This window comes from Macaca mulatta, chromosome 4, assembly GCF_049350105.2.
Source record: "Macaca mulatta isolate MMU2019108-1 chromosome 4, T2T-MMU8v2.0, whole genome shotgun sequence".
Lineage (NCBI taxonomy): Eukaryota > Metazoa > Chordata > Mammalia > Primates > Cercopithecidae > Macaca > Macaca mulatta.
In genome coordinates, this window is record NC_133409.1 from 125,439,313 (window position 1) to 125,456,092 (window position 16,780).

The window sequence follows — 16,780 nt, forward strand, 5'->3', positions numbered from 1 at the left end:
CCCTAGAAAGAATTTGTGTTCTAAATTCCAGTGTTCTTTCATAGGCTGATGAACTGGGCTTCTCTACCTAGAAAGCAACCTTTGACTTCCTTAACTCTGCCTGACACTGCTTCCCTTGAGTAAGAACTTAGCAGCAACCTGCTTCCTCTCCCTCTGATCCCCCTTCCTCTCACCTCCACCCAGGCTCTTCTGCCTCTTGGAGTTAAGGGTTCCTGCATATCTCCCCTAATAGAAGAGAGTGAGAACCAGCTAATGGCCTCACTACTAGACCCCCTCTCCCCTACTTACAACTTAAAGGTGGTTTCCAGGTAAGACTTAACTGAGAGCTATTTATTTGGTAAAAGATTTCATACCTTAATTGTTCAACAAGTTTTGAAAATTATTAACTGAAGCAAGCACAAGTTGCCCCAAATTTACCATATCTCATTTTTTCTTCAAGGAGTTAAGCACATTTTCCTTAACTGTTTTCTCCTACGTCTATTTATTTGTGGTAGAGTTTATTTTCCTTGGGACCTCTAAAATCAGATAATGTGCTCTTGCTTTCTAACTTATTTCTAAGTAAAAAACTAGTCATATAATGATAGTTTTGGGCTATAACATATATTTTGATACAACATTGAGGAAGTTAGTATTTGTACCTACCTACCTAAGGGAATTTTAAAGAAAATTGTGTCTTTAATTTTCCTAATTTTGGAGAAAAAATTTTCTGTTTTTGTTCGTATATCAAAATTATGTGATACTGAACCTATCTTGTGTTCACTGTATTTTACATTATTAATAAATGAATAGCAGAGGAATTTCTTTTATATTTTTCTGTCTAGAATTATGCTTAGGACTAAGGCAAGCAGATTATCTTTCTTTGGTGACTTCTTGACACAGGCCACTGCTTCTAGTGCTTCTCTAAGTGTTTATGAAGAAATGTTACGAGAAATTTCTTAGATCAAAACTATCACTTTGTCCTTGCAACCTGTATATGTTGATTTTGTGAGCACAGGAATAGACTAAGCAACACTTAAACACAGCGCAAAAGACCTTGCTGTGTGCAGTGGCTCATGCTTGTTATCCCAGTACTTTGAGAGGCCAAGGCAGAAAGATCGCTTGAGGCCAGGAGTTTGAGAGCAGCCTGGTCAACATAGGGAAACCCCGTCTCTATAAAAATATTAAAAAATAAAATTAGCCTGGTGTGGTAGTATGTGCCTGTAGACCCAGCTACCCGAGAGGTTGAGGTGGGAGGATCTCTTGAGCCCAGGAGTTCAAGGCTGCAGTGAGCTATGATCATGTCTTTTTGCACTCCAGCCTGGGCAATGGATCAAGACCTTGTCTCTTAAAAAAAAAACAAAAAACAAACAAACAAAAAAAAACCTTGCTATTTCCCCCTCAATTCTTCATTTTGAAAAGATTCAGATTTATAGAAAAGTTGAAAGAGTAGACCAGTGAATACTTATTGTTAGCCTATTATCACATTTAATACTTTTCCTTGTTTTTATTGAAACAATAAAAATAAGTGCAGACATCTTGGGTTTCCTCAGCCTGCATCTCCTATGGATAAGGACACTTTTCTACATAACCACAATAGTATTATTGCACCTTAGAAAACTAACAATAATTTCCTAACATTGTCTAATAAACAATCCATGTTGCATGTTCAGATTTCCCCAGTTGTCCCCAAAAGACAGTTGTCCCCAAAATGTCTTTTTAGCTTTTAAAAAAGAGTCAACCCAGAATCCAACCAAGGTTCATGAATTAGTTGTGTCTCTTTTGTCCTTTTAGATCTAGAACAATTCTTCCTTTTTGGGTGTGTATGTTTTGTGTCATTGACCTTTTTGACGGATCTAGGACAGTTGTCTTGTAGAATGCTTCACAATCAGGATTTTTCTGTTTCCTTGTGTGCTTTCTATTTTTGGGTTTTTTTCTGGTGAATATTTTGAAATACACATACAGAAATGTGCTTAAGTTATAAATATGTGGGTTTGTGAAAGTTTACTTTTCAGCCTCTGGGATTTAAATTTTTGGCTACTTTGCAAACTCTTATCTCTGCACTTCTTTCTCCATTGCCTGTAGAGAATGCCTATTGCCAAGACAATTTCCTGGCACTTTCCTACAGATCAGGGTGCTAAGGCTGGGCAGCATTCAATTTAGGCAGTTGCATTGTACTTATCTCAGATCCCCCACTGGGGTTTCAGTTAAAGAAGGTATTGTTCAGTTCCCCTTCCGAAAATGTTATTATGTAATTATCCTGGCTTTAGGAGATTTGGGTTGTTTTTATACCATGTGAATGAATTGGCTATCAGGAAAGTCATTTTAAAGCTTTTGGTGATCTAATTCAATTGTTAAAACTGCTTTAATAACTAAATTGTAGAAGACACAATATAGCAGGTCCTTGAATAGTGTTTTGTTCAATGTCTTTTTGTTATAATGTTGATGAGAGAAAAAAAATCAATTCCTGGCTGGGGCCACTGTCAGTGGAGTTCACACTTTCTCCCCATGCCAGCGTGGGTTTTCTCTGGATGCTGCAGTTTGCTCCCACATTCCAAGGATGTGCACATGAGGTTAATTGGTCCCATTCTGAGTGACTGTGGGCATAGATTATGATTGCACCCTGCCATGGGATGGTGTCCTGTCCGGGTGTGGTTCCTGCCTTGTGCCTTGAGCTGCTGGGATGGGTTCTGGCCACCCTTGATCCTGAACTGTAATAAGCAGGTTGGAAAAGGAACGCATGAATAAATGCAAATTATTGTAAAATAAAAATTTGTAAGGTCTACAATAATCTTACAAATGCATGACAATAAACGATGTGGTATGAAAGTGCTCAGTGGGTCTGCCATATTTGTGATTGGCTTTGAACTGCATGGCGGTAGGAGGTACTCCTTATATTTTTCATTTTGCAAACATTTATTCCTTGATTTAACCCCCCACCCCGATGACTGCTGTCATTTACTGATTTACCAAAAATTGGGTACATAATTATCTTATTTTGTATTAATCTTCTGTAAATGTATGTATAACTCACATTTATTTCAGTGTTTAATATTAGAAGTGTTTTGGTCTTCTCTTAGAAGTTTTGTGATATTTTTATGACCAGAAATATTATTTGCTGTAGGAACTTAACTCTCATTTATATTAATTAGTCTATGTAAAATTGGTTTTATTATATGTCCTTTGACTTAAAGCAGCAGTTTCCAAGAACCTATTGATGATTTTAAGCGAGGATTTACTGTACAGGGTTTTTGGCTTGTAACCATCTAGTGCTTTTTTGGTTGCAGAGATTCAGTATCAGTCCAGAAGTAGCTCATGGTCATTTATGAAAAAGGCCAACTGTTAAAAAGTATTATGACCTAGGCCAGCTTTATCTTCACTACCCAAATTACTCTGCCCCCTACTCCACAGCTCTTTCATGTATCTCTTATTTTCAGCATACATGCCAAATGGGGATGACAAATGATGGTGTGAATTGGGGTCTTAACCTGGGGTCAGTGGGTCAGTGAATCCCATAAAATGATATGCAAAGTTTTGCATGTATTTACTCTTGTACTTTGTTCTGGAAAGAGGTTTTCATAGATTTCATTAACTTTTCAGGGGTGCCCATAAGCCCAGAAATGTTAAAAACACTGACTTAGTTACTTCTTCATAGAGTTGTCCATATTTTCTCTAACCCTTGACATAAAATCTTTTTACTTTTGGTAATCTTTTTATGTACTTGTATTGGATTAAAATATTATAAGGAATAAAATTAAATTCATTCAGAATCTTAGTCATCACCCAAAAATAATCGCTACTTACATATGGGTAACTATTACATGTATATGCACATGCACATATTTTAAGAAATCATTCTTGATGAATTGTTTCTTCTTTACTAAATATATAACAATAACATTTTTGTTTAATTGCTATAGAGTAGACTATGGTATCCATATAACTATATTTAAACAGTCTCCTATTGATGGACATAGCTACCATATTTGTATTTTAATAGGAATCAAACCTTAGGCAACAGTAGTGGAATACTAGATAGGAACCTGGGGCTTTTGTTGATTACAGGAGCCCTCTTCCTTTGTCCTACCTTTCCAAGCCCCACATCAAAGGTTAGACTCTGGCCTTTGGGTGAGAGAACATATTTGCTTTTCTTAAAACAAAAGGGAACTGTAGTTCCACACTCTTCTCTAGCCCCCAAGATAGTAACATGATTTGGCAAATCATTTCAAATCAATAAAGAATATAATAGGTTTTCTTTAGGATCAATCCACTTTAAAGCAGCTCCATTTAAATCTGTTCCCAATTTTCAGGGTTCAAATGGGCCTACTTTTGTATAGTTTACCTTATATTTTTAAAAAGTATTCATGAAAATTTTTGTGGGAAAAAAATCCAATACTTTAATTGTTAAAACACTTGGATCATGTAGCCTGGGAGAGACTTTACCACATATAAATATGTATGATTTCCCTCAGTTTGTGTGTGTGTGTGGGGTCCATATTTTCCTATGATATAGTGCTGAAAGAAGTGTTGTTGATTGTCTTTTCCTCTTTTTCTCTCTTATCTGTTTACCAATGACACTACCAGATTAGAGGCTGCACCAGTCAACACCCATGGGTCCAGGGGTGGTAACTGTTCCCATCTGGCTATGAGTGATTAATGGTGTTTATGTCATGGCATAAATCACATTTCGTTGTTCAATCAGCTGAGACTCAGGCCATTAAAAAAATTTACTCTACAAAAATCAATAACCAGTGGGTTTTGGAAAGCAGTTCTTTAACAGTTATTCTCCAAATCTGTCTGTAAAGATAAATAATCAAATTACTATACTCACTAAAATAGTACAGGTAACAAGAAATACAATCTCACAGATAAAGGATGACCTTAAGTAAGGACAGATAGGAAGCCATTTTTAGGAAGATAGAAAGCGGCCAAAGAAACCCAATACACTCTTAAAAGTCTTTAAGAATGTCACCCTTTTATACAGAGCCAGCCAAAAACAAAATCTCAGAAAGCTCAAGATGGATTTTCAGAAAAGCATGGAAAATAAATTGGGTTGATAATAGCATGCTGTGACTGACCTAATGCCACTCACAACTCCCTATGGATTGTAGCTACAATACAGAAAATCAATTTTATTTACTTTTTGCCTCAAGTTTTCCTAATACCTTATTGTCATTAGAAAAATATACAGACTCTAAATAAATTCGTCAAGATGGTGAAATTTTATGGAAAGTAAAATGGAAGACAGCTTTTTTAGGGGGAAAGAATAGAGAGCTACATCTTACATACCTCACTTTGTGGGAATATTACGTGAACTTCTAAAAGAATGGGGTTTACACCTACTATGTGCCCACAAAAAAGAAAAATAAAATGAAATAATGGTGTTGACCATGCATAGCCACATGCCTAAACAGATTGAGATAAGGTTAGTAGTCCTGATGCAATTAGAGTTTGTTTCACGTGCCTTGGGTGAGTGTTTTGGGATGTGGCTCACATAGCCTGTTTGTGCTGCAGTTGCCACTGCTTTTGTGGGAAGCCCAGTGTTTTTGCTCAAATTGGAGCATGCCTCACTGATTTCTGCCTGTAACTTGCTTCTTGGGAATCCATGGCTGCAAGTTACATTTCAGGAATTCGAGTTATACCAGTTTTGCATCTTTACCATGAGTCTCAGCGAAGTAGAATTCTCAGTAGGAAAGTCAAGACTTCCTTTTGATGTGTTGTTATGTTTATAATTTTGCAGCAGAGATAGTCAACATCCTTGTTTCATTAGTAAGCCAGTGGCTCTCTAAATAATCACAAACACAACCCAACAAAGAAGGAAGGAATAACACCTTGTGTCTTTTCCCTCTATGGAAGATATAACACTTTTATGCAAGACATGACCCTGCAGATTTGCTCCAGCTAGATGAAGGGAGGACTAACCTTCAGGCCAAGTGCTTTGGTAAAAGCATCATGCTTCTCATTTCACAGTGTAATGACCAGGAGCTGAGAAGAGCTCTGTTTCCTGTCACTGAGCTGCATCATTCTCATTTACATTATTGGCAGCTGTTACTTTGCTGGAAGTTTAAATTACCTCAAGAACTCTAAACCGAGTTCAGATGTTTGTTTATTGGCACTGCCATAGGCTTCTGAAAACAGTCTTTTGTGTTCTCCCAGTCTTAAGAAAAGGCTCTTCTCAGAATCAGCCCTTCCTCCCTCCTTGCTCTTTTCTGGGAACCTGCTTCAGTCTCATGAAGAAAATTAAATAAAGAGGACAGGGGCTTAAAATCGGTCAGAACAGAGTCTCCAGTGGTGAGGTGACTTGAAGCGGAAAGGAGTTGGGACTCAACATCCTGCATTTGTGCTTTGTTTTCGAAACTTCGAGTTAGTTGCATTAATGAATTAACCAGCAGGCTAGCAATGGAAAATGTTTCTACTGTCCTGGTGGGGGAGCCAAATACTATAGATTTGTAACAGGAAGGCTGTTGATTCTGGCTTCATTGTTGGGCCAGTCATTTGTGAGCTGGTGGCCGGACCACAGGCCACACACTTCTTCCGTGCAAATCTTCATGTATTGGAACTGCCTGTGTATTGTTTTTACGATTGGAGACTTGGCCAAGAAAAGATGGTGAGCCCCGGGTTTCATTTTTTTGGTTTCTGTATATTCCCTCAGCTCTGAGGATGGTGCAGGATATGCCAGACCCAGTTTGGGGGCAGGGAGGGCGGCGGTGGTGATGGTGGGGATGTTTAAATCGCTGAGCATATGTGAGTATTTTGCTGTTAATGCTTTTTCTGTGTCATTCTCTGTAGAGTTCCGGGAACGCGTCCTATCGCTGCTCTATGTCTTCCTCTGCGGATTTTTCCGATGAGGATGATTTCAGCCAGAAATCTGGCTCCGCATCCCCAGCTCCGGGAGACACCTTACCCTGGAATTTGCCTAAACATGAGAGGTCGAAAAGAAAGATTCAAGGGGGCTCAGTGCTGGACCCTGCCGAGAGGGCAGTGCTTCGGATAGCAGGTAAGAGCATCTGGGGAAGGGGATGGAGTGGGGGAAGAGAGTTGCGGAAATTCGCCCATCTGCTTCCTGGGGGGCCATAGCGGGAGCTGATGCACTGGGCAGGAATCTGTGCTCAAGGTGGGGGAGGATGATGACCATGTTTACTTTATGCCTTGTTTTACTGATAGAGCCATTTGCCCAGCCTGCTGGTGACTAAGCTGTTTGGCCCTGCCTTCTGGTTGGATGAATCGATTCCTTTGAAATGCAAGGAAATATTGCACTAAACTTTCCTATTTACTGCATTAGTTACCGTAACATTCTGAAAGTATTAGCTGCAGTGATTGCTAGTATATTTGCGGGAAGCTGGAAGTGAGCAGCCTTTATTTTCATTTTTGCCCAGGGGCAGTGAGCTACGCAGATTTAACTCAAGAAGATTCACGGTTTTCGGTACCCAGGATTGCAAAGCATATTCCAGCAACTTGGATGTTGTTTTTCTTTAAATGTAGCATCTCTGTCTGCATCATCGTATCCATAGCAGCTTTCTGTCCTTAGTGCTTTTGAGGGTTTGGCCATCACGCCTTCCTGATTAATTAATACATGAGACGTGCCAGTGTTTCTGTTCTGTGTTACCCGGTGTTGCCTTGCATTGGCCCTAAAAGCTGAACCAGAAGTGATGGCTTGTTTTACCCAGCTGAAAGCTGAGAACACTGTGGAAATCAACCTTCGAACCCCCGTGTGGTTTGTGTGTATGTGTCCTGTGCATGAGAGGTGCTTCCAGGGGTGGTTGTTCCTTTCTTCCCTCTCTCTCTCTCTCTCTCTGTGTGTGTGTATATATATATATATATATATATATATATATATATATATATATGTGTGTATATATATATATATATATATATTTTTTTTTTTTTCCGTCTTGGAAATGGTAACAGGGAAGGATGGAGTGTGTCCTTGGGGACTTTCTTGCAAAGGCAGAAGGCCAGGTGTTCTTTAGGTTTGTTTCTGCATCCAGTGGTTCAGGCTTCCTTTCCTTCCCTCTCTACCACTCTTAACTCTGGAGGTCCCTTTCCACAGTTTTTTTTTTTTTTTTGCCTCCTATACTATATTGCAAAGTTGGTACTTTCTTTTCCTCCAAGGGGGCTGGCGGGGACCAGCCCAGATTCCAGCCATCAAGGCAGCTGAGAACCCCCTTTTTGTCCTCCCAATGGGATTTTCTGATTACGGGAAAAACAAACAGTGCCTAGCCAGCCATTCTTTAGTCAGGGTTTCTGGGGCAACAGTCTTGAGCTGCTTCTGGTTTCCGCTGTGAGATGCTGGCTGGTCTCACCCAGGCCTTTGAAGAACAAGGGGTTGAGTGAGAAAGGGGAGGCGGAGGGAGGATGGAAGCTGTAAGAGTGAGCAGGGGTAGCCTTGGAGAGTCAAGGCAGACCAGAAAATGTTTAGTCACTGAGGCCTGCCTCCTTGCCCTGTTGAGAACTTTTCCGCAGGTCTGAGGCTCCAGCAAGACGAATGCCTATACAGATGAGACTGCCCATACCAGATGTTTGACTCAGCAGAAAGGGAAGATAGATGAAAGAAGGGTGTGAATGAGAAGTTACTGGGGGCTGATGGCCCACTTAGGGCATCAAAATGGGATGCCTGTTCTATGTATTTTTTGGAAGGCAGAAGGTGCTTCTGGGCTGAGAGTTTTGGTAGTAGTGGCAGAGATGGATATTTTGCTTTCAGTAATGAAGGAGGGAGTTATGACAGAAGGACAGGGCAGGTATTTGTTAGGGGCAATGAGATTATATAAATTGGGAAAAACTCTACTGGGCAGGAAGTTATGAGAAATGTAACCATCAGTGTACACTGCAGGTGGGGAAGACATTGAAGAACTCGATGTTCTAATGGGATGCAGTGTACATGAAGGTGCTGATGCTGTTAGTAGACTGTGGAGTCATTGATGCAGGGGCCATCGCTTGTTAATTGTAAAATGTTTACTGAGTTTGTAGGGATAGCTGTGAAGTTGGTGGCAGTTGATGCACTGGGGACCTCAAAATTCCATTCTTTAAAATTTACAGGCCAGGCGTGGTGGCTCATGCCTGTAATCCCAGCACTTTGGGAGGCCGAGGTGGGCGGATCATGAGGTCAAGAGATCGAGACCATCCTGGCCAATATGGTGAAACCCCGTCTCTACTAAAAATACAAAAATTAACTGGGCATGGTGGTGTGCGTCTATAGTCCCAGCTACCCGGGAGGCTGAGGCAGGAGAATTGCTTATACCCAGGAGGCAGAGGTTGCAGTGAGCTGAGATCCTGCCACTAAACTCCAGCCTGGTGATAGAGTGAGACTCTGTCTCAAAAAAAAAAAAAAAAAACCAAAAAAACCCAAAAAACCAATTACATGAATTCTTCAAAAGCAGAAAAAGATAAAATGAAACAACAAACAGTAGTGAAGCATATTATTTTATTTTATTTTGAGACAGATTTTCTCTCTCTCTGTCACCCAGGGTGGAGTACAGTGGTGCTGTCTCCAACCTCTGTCTAATGGGTTCAAGTGTTTCTCCTGCCTCAGCCTCCAAAGTAGCTGGGACCACAGGCATGCGCCACCATGCCCAGCTAATTTTTTTTTTTTTCATTTTTAGTAGAGACGGGGTTTCACCACATTGGCCAGGCTGGTCTTGAACTCCTGACCTCAAGTGATCCACCCACCTCAGCCTCCCAAAGTGCTAGAATTATAGGCGTGAGCCACCACACCTGGCCTATGATTGTATTTTAAATAAATATTGGTAAATTAGCTTTTTGCTAGACAAATCATAAACAATAATCATACATGGAGGATAGACTTGGGGGACCAGTCCACAAATACCTGTTTAACCTATAATGTGGCTAAATTATGAAATTCAGCTATATTATGTGTTAAACTGGCCACTGATCACCCAGGGTGAGGATGAGGGGTACATGTTATCTAATGGAATTTGGTGCTATGGATAATATGAAAACATACAATTGGAATTTCAACTTCTAATTTTATTACATATTTTCATACTCTTCCTGAAATTTACCCCCTCCCTGAAATTCACCCTTTTTAGGAAATGAGGTGAAGTTCAGAAATGGTGTGAGGATGTCTGTAGTGGTCATTACTTAGTAATAAAAGAGCTGAGAGTTTAGTATTTTTATTTGTTTTTAAGGTCCTAAAAATAGAATTGATTGTGAAAATGTCTATCGAGTCAAAAAGACGTATGTGGTCTATGGGATACCTTAATTCACCCACATTTAGCAACTACTTATTGAGCCCCTGCAATGAAATGAAGATTAGCACACAGTTCTGCCTTTAAAAAGTCATAGTTTCAAGAGAGATTAGTGAATGGATACAAACTTACAGTGAATGGATACAAACTTAAGTGAGTTAGGACTCAGTTACAGAAATGAGTCCTAATATTCCATAGCAGAGGAGGATATCTATCGTTAGCAATAATATATTATATATTTCAAAACAGCTAGAAGGAAGGACTTGAAATATTACCAATACATAGAAATGATAAATGCTTCAGGTGATGGATACCTCAAATACTCTGACTTGATCGTTACACATTGTATGCATGTAAAAAGTACTTGCAGTATGGTACCCTCATTAATATATAAAATATGTATCAATAAAATAAAAAAGAATAAGCTAGAAAAGAAAGGTCATAGTCTAATATGATAAATGGATGTGTTGTTAAACCGTTACAACGCGGTAATTATTAGTTGTTACAGGGATTAGTTGTGATGGCTCTAAGCACATAAAATTAAAAGAACCCAGAGGAGAGTATAATTAACTTGGGGGGAGAAGGGAGGCGTGGGAGGTTCCTGAAAGGTTTCTGAGAGGAAGTGCCACTTGAACTGAGATTTAAAGAGCTTGATGGAATTAGGGTGAAAGGGAAGCCCACCTTAGAGGGATGGAACTACAGGAACAAAGGTAGGGAGATGGTTTAAATGAGAACTGCAAGTAATGTGTGTTGCTAAGTGTGGGATTTGGAAGGGAAAGACAGAAACTGTAAAGATGTTTGTGTGCAATCCTGAGGCAACTGGACTATTTATGTTGTAAGTGCTAGGGAACCGCTGAAAGATTTTTAAGCAATGGAGTGGCATAATCAGGTTTACGGTTTGGAAAGTCATATTAGTGATGGTGTCACATGATGAACACTTCTTATTATTTGTTTATTTAAAAATTTATTTATAAGTTGAGGGTTTGCTCTGTTGCTCAGGGTGGAGTGTACTGGCGTGATCACAGCTCACTGCCACCTCTAACTCCTGGACTCAAGGGATCTCCCACTTCAGCCTCCCGAGTAGCTAGGACTACAGGTGTGTACCACCATGCTTGGCTTATTAAAAATTTTTTTTTATAGAGATGGGTTCTCATTGTGTTGCCCAGGCTGGACAAGTGATCACTCCTGGGCTCAAGTGATCCTTCCTGCCTGGGCCTCCCAAAGTGCTGGGATTATAGGAGTGAGCCACAGGGCCTGGCCAACTTCACTTTATTTTGTTTGTTTGTTTTTTAGACAGGGTCTTCCTCTGTTTCTCAAGCTGGATTGCAGTGATGTGATCTCAGTTCACTGCAACCTCTACCTCCTGGGCTCAAGCGATCCTCCCATCATAGCCTCCTAGGTAGCTGGGACTAAAGGCTTGTGCCACCATGCCTGGCTAATTTTTGTATTTTTGTAGAGACAAGGTTCTACCATGTTGCCCAGGCTGGTCTTGAACTCCTGGGCTCAAGCGATCTGCCCCCCTTGGCCTCCCAAAATTCTACTATTACAGGCGTGAGCCACTGTGCCTGGCCCAGCTTCACATTTTTAGTGCTTTTGTATCTATTGCGGTTTCATCATATTAACATCTGAGACTATAGTATGTTTACTTCTTATCTCCTCGGGTCAATGTGAGAATAAAACAATGAAATATAAGGAAATGGGCTTTTAAACACCCATTGTATAAATGCTTTTTACATATGAGCAATACAGATCTGCTGTTCTTAGCTACAGGATATTGTAAGTTGGGTTTTTTAGTCATAAACTACCTACAAAGTTACGTGCTTTGTCAGTGATAATGCTATTTTAAGAAAAGGATTTTTGTCCTATCCAAATACTTTGAAGTTGGAATTGAAGGATCAAAGGAGAATCAGACTTTGAACTCAGGCAAACTTGGGTTTTAATTCCTCCTCAGTCCATGACAGTTGTGTTTACTTGGACAATTTACCAAATTTATCTTAGCCTCAGTTTCTTTATCAAAGGGGTCATGGTTGTGGTGATTAAATATAATAGTGAATGCAAACAATTCTGCTAACTCCTTGGCACATCAAATGCTCTATAAATGATAGCTTACCCATGGCCAGATGTTCTTCTAAGCACTTAATATGGTATCCTATTTAGACCTCCCAAGAACCCCATGAAGTAGGTACTACGATTTTCTCCATTTTCAGTTCAGAATCTGCTGAGAAAGGAAGAGAAACTTTGCTAAGGTCGTAGTGTCAAGAAGTAGTAGAGCTAGGACCTGAATTCAGGCAGTCTTTACTCCAAAGTCCAAGCTATTTACTGCTATGCTTTTGCCTCCTCTCTATGGAATACACTATTATTATATTAGCATATTAACCCAATGTTACCCTTCCAAGAATGCATGGGGCAAAAGCTATTTTTAAAAACAATCCCAAATGCTGCTTCTGCTCATTTTGACTGGTTCCTTAAATAGATGATTAAAATTACTAAGTGTGTGCTGACTATATGCATAAAACTGGATGCTACTGAGTGTCAGTCTCAGATGAAGGCTCACATATGCCTTCAGTGACCTTACTGATTGTGAAGGAGACATTTTTGAGAGACCTATGTCTATGCATGTGTGGTCTGTAAATGAATGACTCTCAGGGATCTAATGCTAACCCTTTTATTTCAAGAAGGTGTCCCATATGATACGTGGTTGTTACTTCATGAACAAATGTGCACATAAATGCATATCAAGCTGTAATAAAACTCTAGTAACCTTAAAGACTTACTGGGATAAGGGTTCAGACTCAGATTATAAACCAGTGGTCAGGATAGAAAAAAGAGATATGGTCTTGCTTTGTTTGGAGTAACAAAATTAGGCCAATTGCTGAGGAGGAGTGCTCCAGTTCTATCTCAAGTCAGTTTTCTTTTTTTCCACGAGTACACAATTTTTTTTTTCCAACTCATCCCTGTCTAAGCATTAATGGAAAATGGTCAATAGTTTACAACACCCAACGCTAACAAAGAAATAAAAAATCATGGAGGGCAAAAGGTCAGTATATATGAAAGGGGGAAATAGGGAAGGAAGATTTAGACAAGAGGTGAAGTTGACATAGGTCAGAGCGTCAACAATCAGCTGATTTATCTAATAATAGTAGTAGCAGTGAGGTATCATCCTGTCACTGTACTCCAGCCTGGATGACAGAGTGAGACTCCACCTCCTAAATAAAGTAGTAGAAGCAGCAGCTAATCCTTATATAACACCAGGCATTATTCTAAACTTCATTTACTATACAACTTTATGAGTCAGGCACTATTATCGCTGTTGTACTGATGAAGAAAGCTCAGAGAGGATAAGTAACTTACCTATGTGACACAGTAAGGAGTGAAGATTCTATCTACAGCAGCCTGACCTCACTCTTTTTTTTTTTTTTTTTTTTTTTTGGAGACGGAGTCTTGCTTTGTCACCCAGGCTGGAATACAGTGGCATGATCTTGGCTCACTGCAACCTCCGTCTCCTGGGTTCAAGCAGTTCTCTGCCTCAACCTCCCCAGTAGCTGGGATTACAGGTCCCTGCCACCAAGCCCGGCTAATTTTTGTATTTTTAGTAGAGACGGGGTTTCACTATCTCTGCCAGGCTGGTCTTGAACTCCAGACCTCGTGATCCACCCTCCTCGGCCTCCGAAAGTGCTGGGATTACAGGCGTGAGACACCACGCCCGGCCAATCATTACTCTTAAACACATCTATTTACATGTCTGGGTATCAGTTGGTTCCTCCAATGGACCCTTAAACTCACTCACTTTAGTATATGATACACATATATCTAATTTAAGGGAACTGTATCCATTTTACTCAGTTTAATGGACACTAGTACTATGTAGAATGAATAATAAGAGAGCAAGAGGGAGGTGACAAATATGGGACTGTTGTGAACCTATAGGCCCGCCGCGGAGCCCAGCAGCAGATGCGCCTGCGGGCTCTGGGGGGCAGAAGGGAGGGACCGCGCGGGCTGGTCCTCGGCAGCCTTGGGGCGGCCGGGCGCTCAGGCGCAGGCGCGGCCCGGCTGTCAGGCGCTGATGCGTGGGGCCACCTGCAGAGGCCTCCTCACCCCGTCCCCGGGATGTCCCCTAGACGTGGACCCCCGTGCCCTCCTTGCCCTGTGCTGTCACAGAGTGACCTGAATCCTACCATGCCAAAAAAATGGGTGGAAGAAAGTATTTCCAACCCTCCTCCCGATCATCCCTTACCGAGGGAGAGCCGCTGGCCCCTCAGCAGGGGCTTGCGCACGGCGGTGGAGCGATCTGCTGCTTTGTTTCTCAGGCACCTGTTGTGGATCCCAAATAGAAACGTCGCCCTTGGGGATTCGGGACCGGGCAGCCAGTGTCCGGGGGTGGGCGTGCTTGGCTGCACGGTCCACCCGGGTGGGCGGGCCTGGGGAGGGGGCCCGGGGCTCTGTGGCTCTGCCTGGGAGGGAGGGGCTGAGTGGCGCCGGGGACTGAGCTGAGCCAGCCGGGGCGCTGACCGCCGCGCTCGCCCCCTCCCTTCCGCCCTCCGCCCTCCACCCTCCTCCCTCCCTCTGTCCCCGGCGCGGGCGAGTGTCTGCAGCGCGGCGGCCAGGAAATGCCGCAGATGCGCCGCGCAGCATCCCCGGCGGAGGCAGCGCGCTGGTCCTCCCGCACCACCGCCGCGGCCTCGGCCCCAGCCCGACCCGGAGCAGGCGCCCCGTGCAGGGCCAGCAGAGCGGTCAGCGCGGCCGCAGAGGGTCTGGGCGCCCGCCGGCCCCAGCCGGCCCTCGCCGCACTCCCGGCTCCTCAGCTTGGCGTGGCGCTGCACGTCGCCGCCCCTGGGCTCGCCGAGATTTGCCGCTGCTGAAACCCGAGAGGGACTCAGGCTCCTGGAGCGGGGCGGCCCACCCTCGGTCAGCCAGGAGGCCTGGGCGTTTCCTCTGCCGGCCCAGGCGCCTGGCGCCCGTCGCCCGCCACCTACTGCGCCCCCGCTCTGCGTCTTCGGCTTCCGCGCTCTTCCCCAGCCTGCTGCTCCTTCCTCTTTTCCAGTTCCCAAGGCTGTGTCTTGCTGACTACGTTACTGTCCGGGGGTTACGAGGGGGAGAGGGGAATTGGCCAGTCATCGCTTAGATAAACTTCGGCATGGCGGGTTACCTCTCCCCTGCTGCTTACCTGTACGTGGAGGAGCAGGAGTACCTCCAGGCCTACGAGGATGTCCTGGAGAGATACAAAGGTATGTGGTCCCTGCCCTGGGGCCGCGGAGCTTGGCACGGATCAGAGAGGCAACCGCTACCTTTCCTTAATCAGAGCCACCACTCCTTGGGCACGAGTAAACAGGTGTCTGGACCAGTTCTGGGAATGGACGAGGTCTTTTTGCATGGGATTTAGTACCCCCAGCGCAGGGAGGATGGTGGGGTGGGTGACAGTCTGGAGACGCCCTTAGATGAGCGGTAGAGATGGGGGAAGGGGTTTTGGTTTCCAAGAAGCACATTGCGTTTTCTCTTCCTTGTAAAAGCTCTTAAGCACTACGCATAATCATAATTCTTCCTGGGAGGGTGGATACTGATTATTCTCTATGGGATTACTAAGGCATTGCTGCTGCTGCTTGGCTAGGGTATTGGTTAGCCCTGTAAAAAAGGTTCAGCATCACTAGATCATTTTCCTTAAAATGATCTTACTTATTTGAAAAAGTTTGTGACTATATACTTACTCTGATGTATTGTAAAAATTATAGCGTGATTGATAAAAGACTTTAGTTAGTGAGTTTGTTGTAAATTTAAATGTAAAGAATATATTTTGAGATTTTGTTTCTGCCCATCCTTTATGTTCAGGAAATTCTATGCCAACCTGATATTTATGTTTTCGTATAATGTTTACTTTGACTTCATAGCTAAATATAATGACGAAATACAAATTGCAGCTGTCCGTTTTTTAAGTCTTTTTGTCTCTGGAAATGTGTTTTTAAGTGTGTATATACCATCTTTTTATTGTGGCTCCCAAAACACTCCGAACTCAAGAGCAGCTCAGAGAGGTTTAACGTGTTTATAGTGAATAGTGGCCCATGTCATAGGTAGGATTCAAATGGTTTTATTTCTTTTGAATATTTGCTTTGGGTTTGGTAACTCAATGTCTGCAAATGCAGTGGTATTGTATGGTTAACAGTACATGTAGTTTTCTATTAGTAGAAAGTAGAAATAAAAAAAAAAATTGAACTAAATAAAATTCCAAATCCCCAGAAAGCTCAAATCCACTCACAATTGTTTTCTGTCTTTGTAGAGTATGTTTTATAACTGAAATTCTTGCAATCCATGTAGAATTTTGTAAACAATACAATGAGAATTCCTTTGTGCCAAGACTCTTATTGTGTATAATACTGCCACTGAGCAAGTGCAATGATATTTTAGGCTAAAGCACATTTGTGACATTTGTGTGTGTGTGGATAATATACTCATGTTTACCTCCATCACTCCATTTTAAAGTAAGGTTTGTAATTAGTTGTACCCAGAGCTTTATAAAAGAGGAATATTGCAATTTAGACCAACAAACCTTACCGAAGAAATACATCTGTGCCCTATACAGTCAGAAACAAAAAAATCTGAAAGTTCTA

At 42.1% G+C, this 16,780-nt stretch overlaps 2 protein-coding genes across 25 annotated transcripts in view; one reads left to right on the forward strand and one right to left on the reverse strand.

Annotated features, from left to right (window-relative positions):
* The window catches only part of BAG2 (BAG cochaperone 2), a 406,790-nt gene that overhangs the window by 331,823 nt on the left and 58,187 nt on the right, over positions 1-16,780 (reverse strand). The window lies entirely within an intron of this gene.
* The window catches only part of DST (dystonin), a 488,734-nt gene that overhangs the window by 94,754 nt on the left and 377,200 nt on the right, over positions 1-16,780 (forward strand). For 14 of the 24 annotated variants that reach the window (XM_015136594.3, XM_077999802.1, XM_015136600.3 and 11 more), the window contains one exon: positions 6,766-6,973. In XM_015136594.3, the coding sequence (XP_014992080.3) occupies positions 6,766-6,973 (208 nt within the window). Of the gene's footprint in view, positions 1-6,465; positions 6,584-6,765; positions 6,974-14,793; positions 15,407-16,780 lie in introns of those variants that run through there. The other 10 variants (XM_015136611.3, XM_015136613.3, XM_028847463.2 and 7 more) reach the window with 2 other exon arrangements.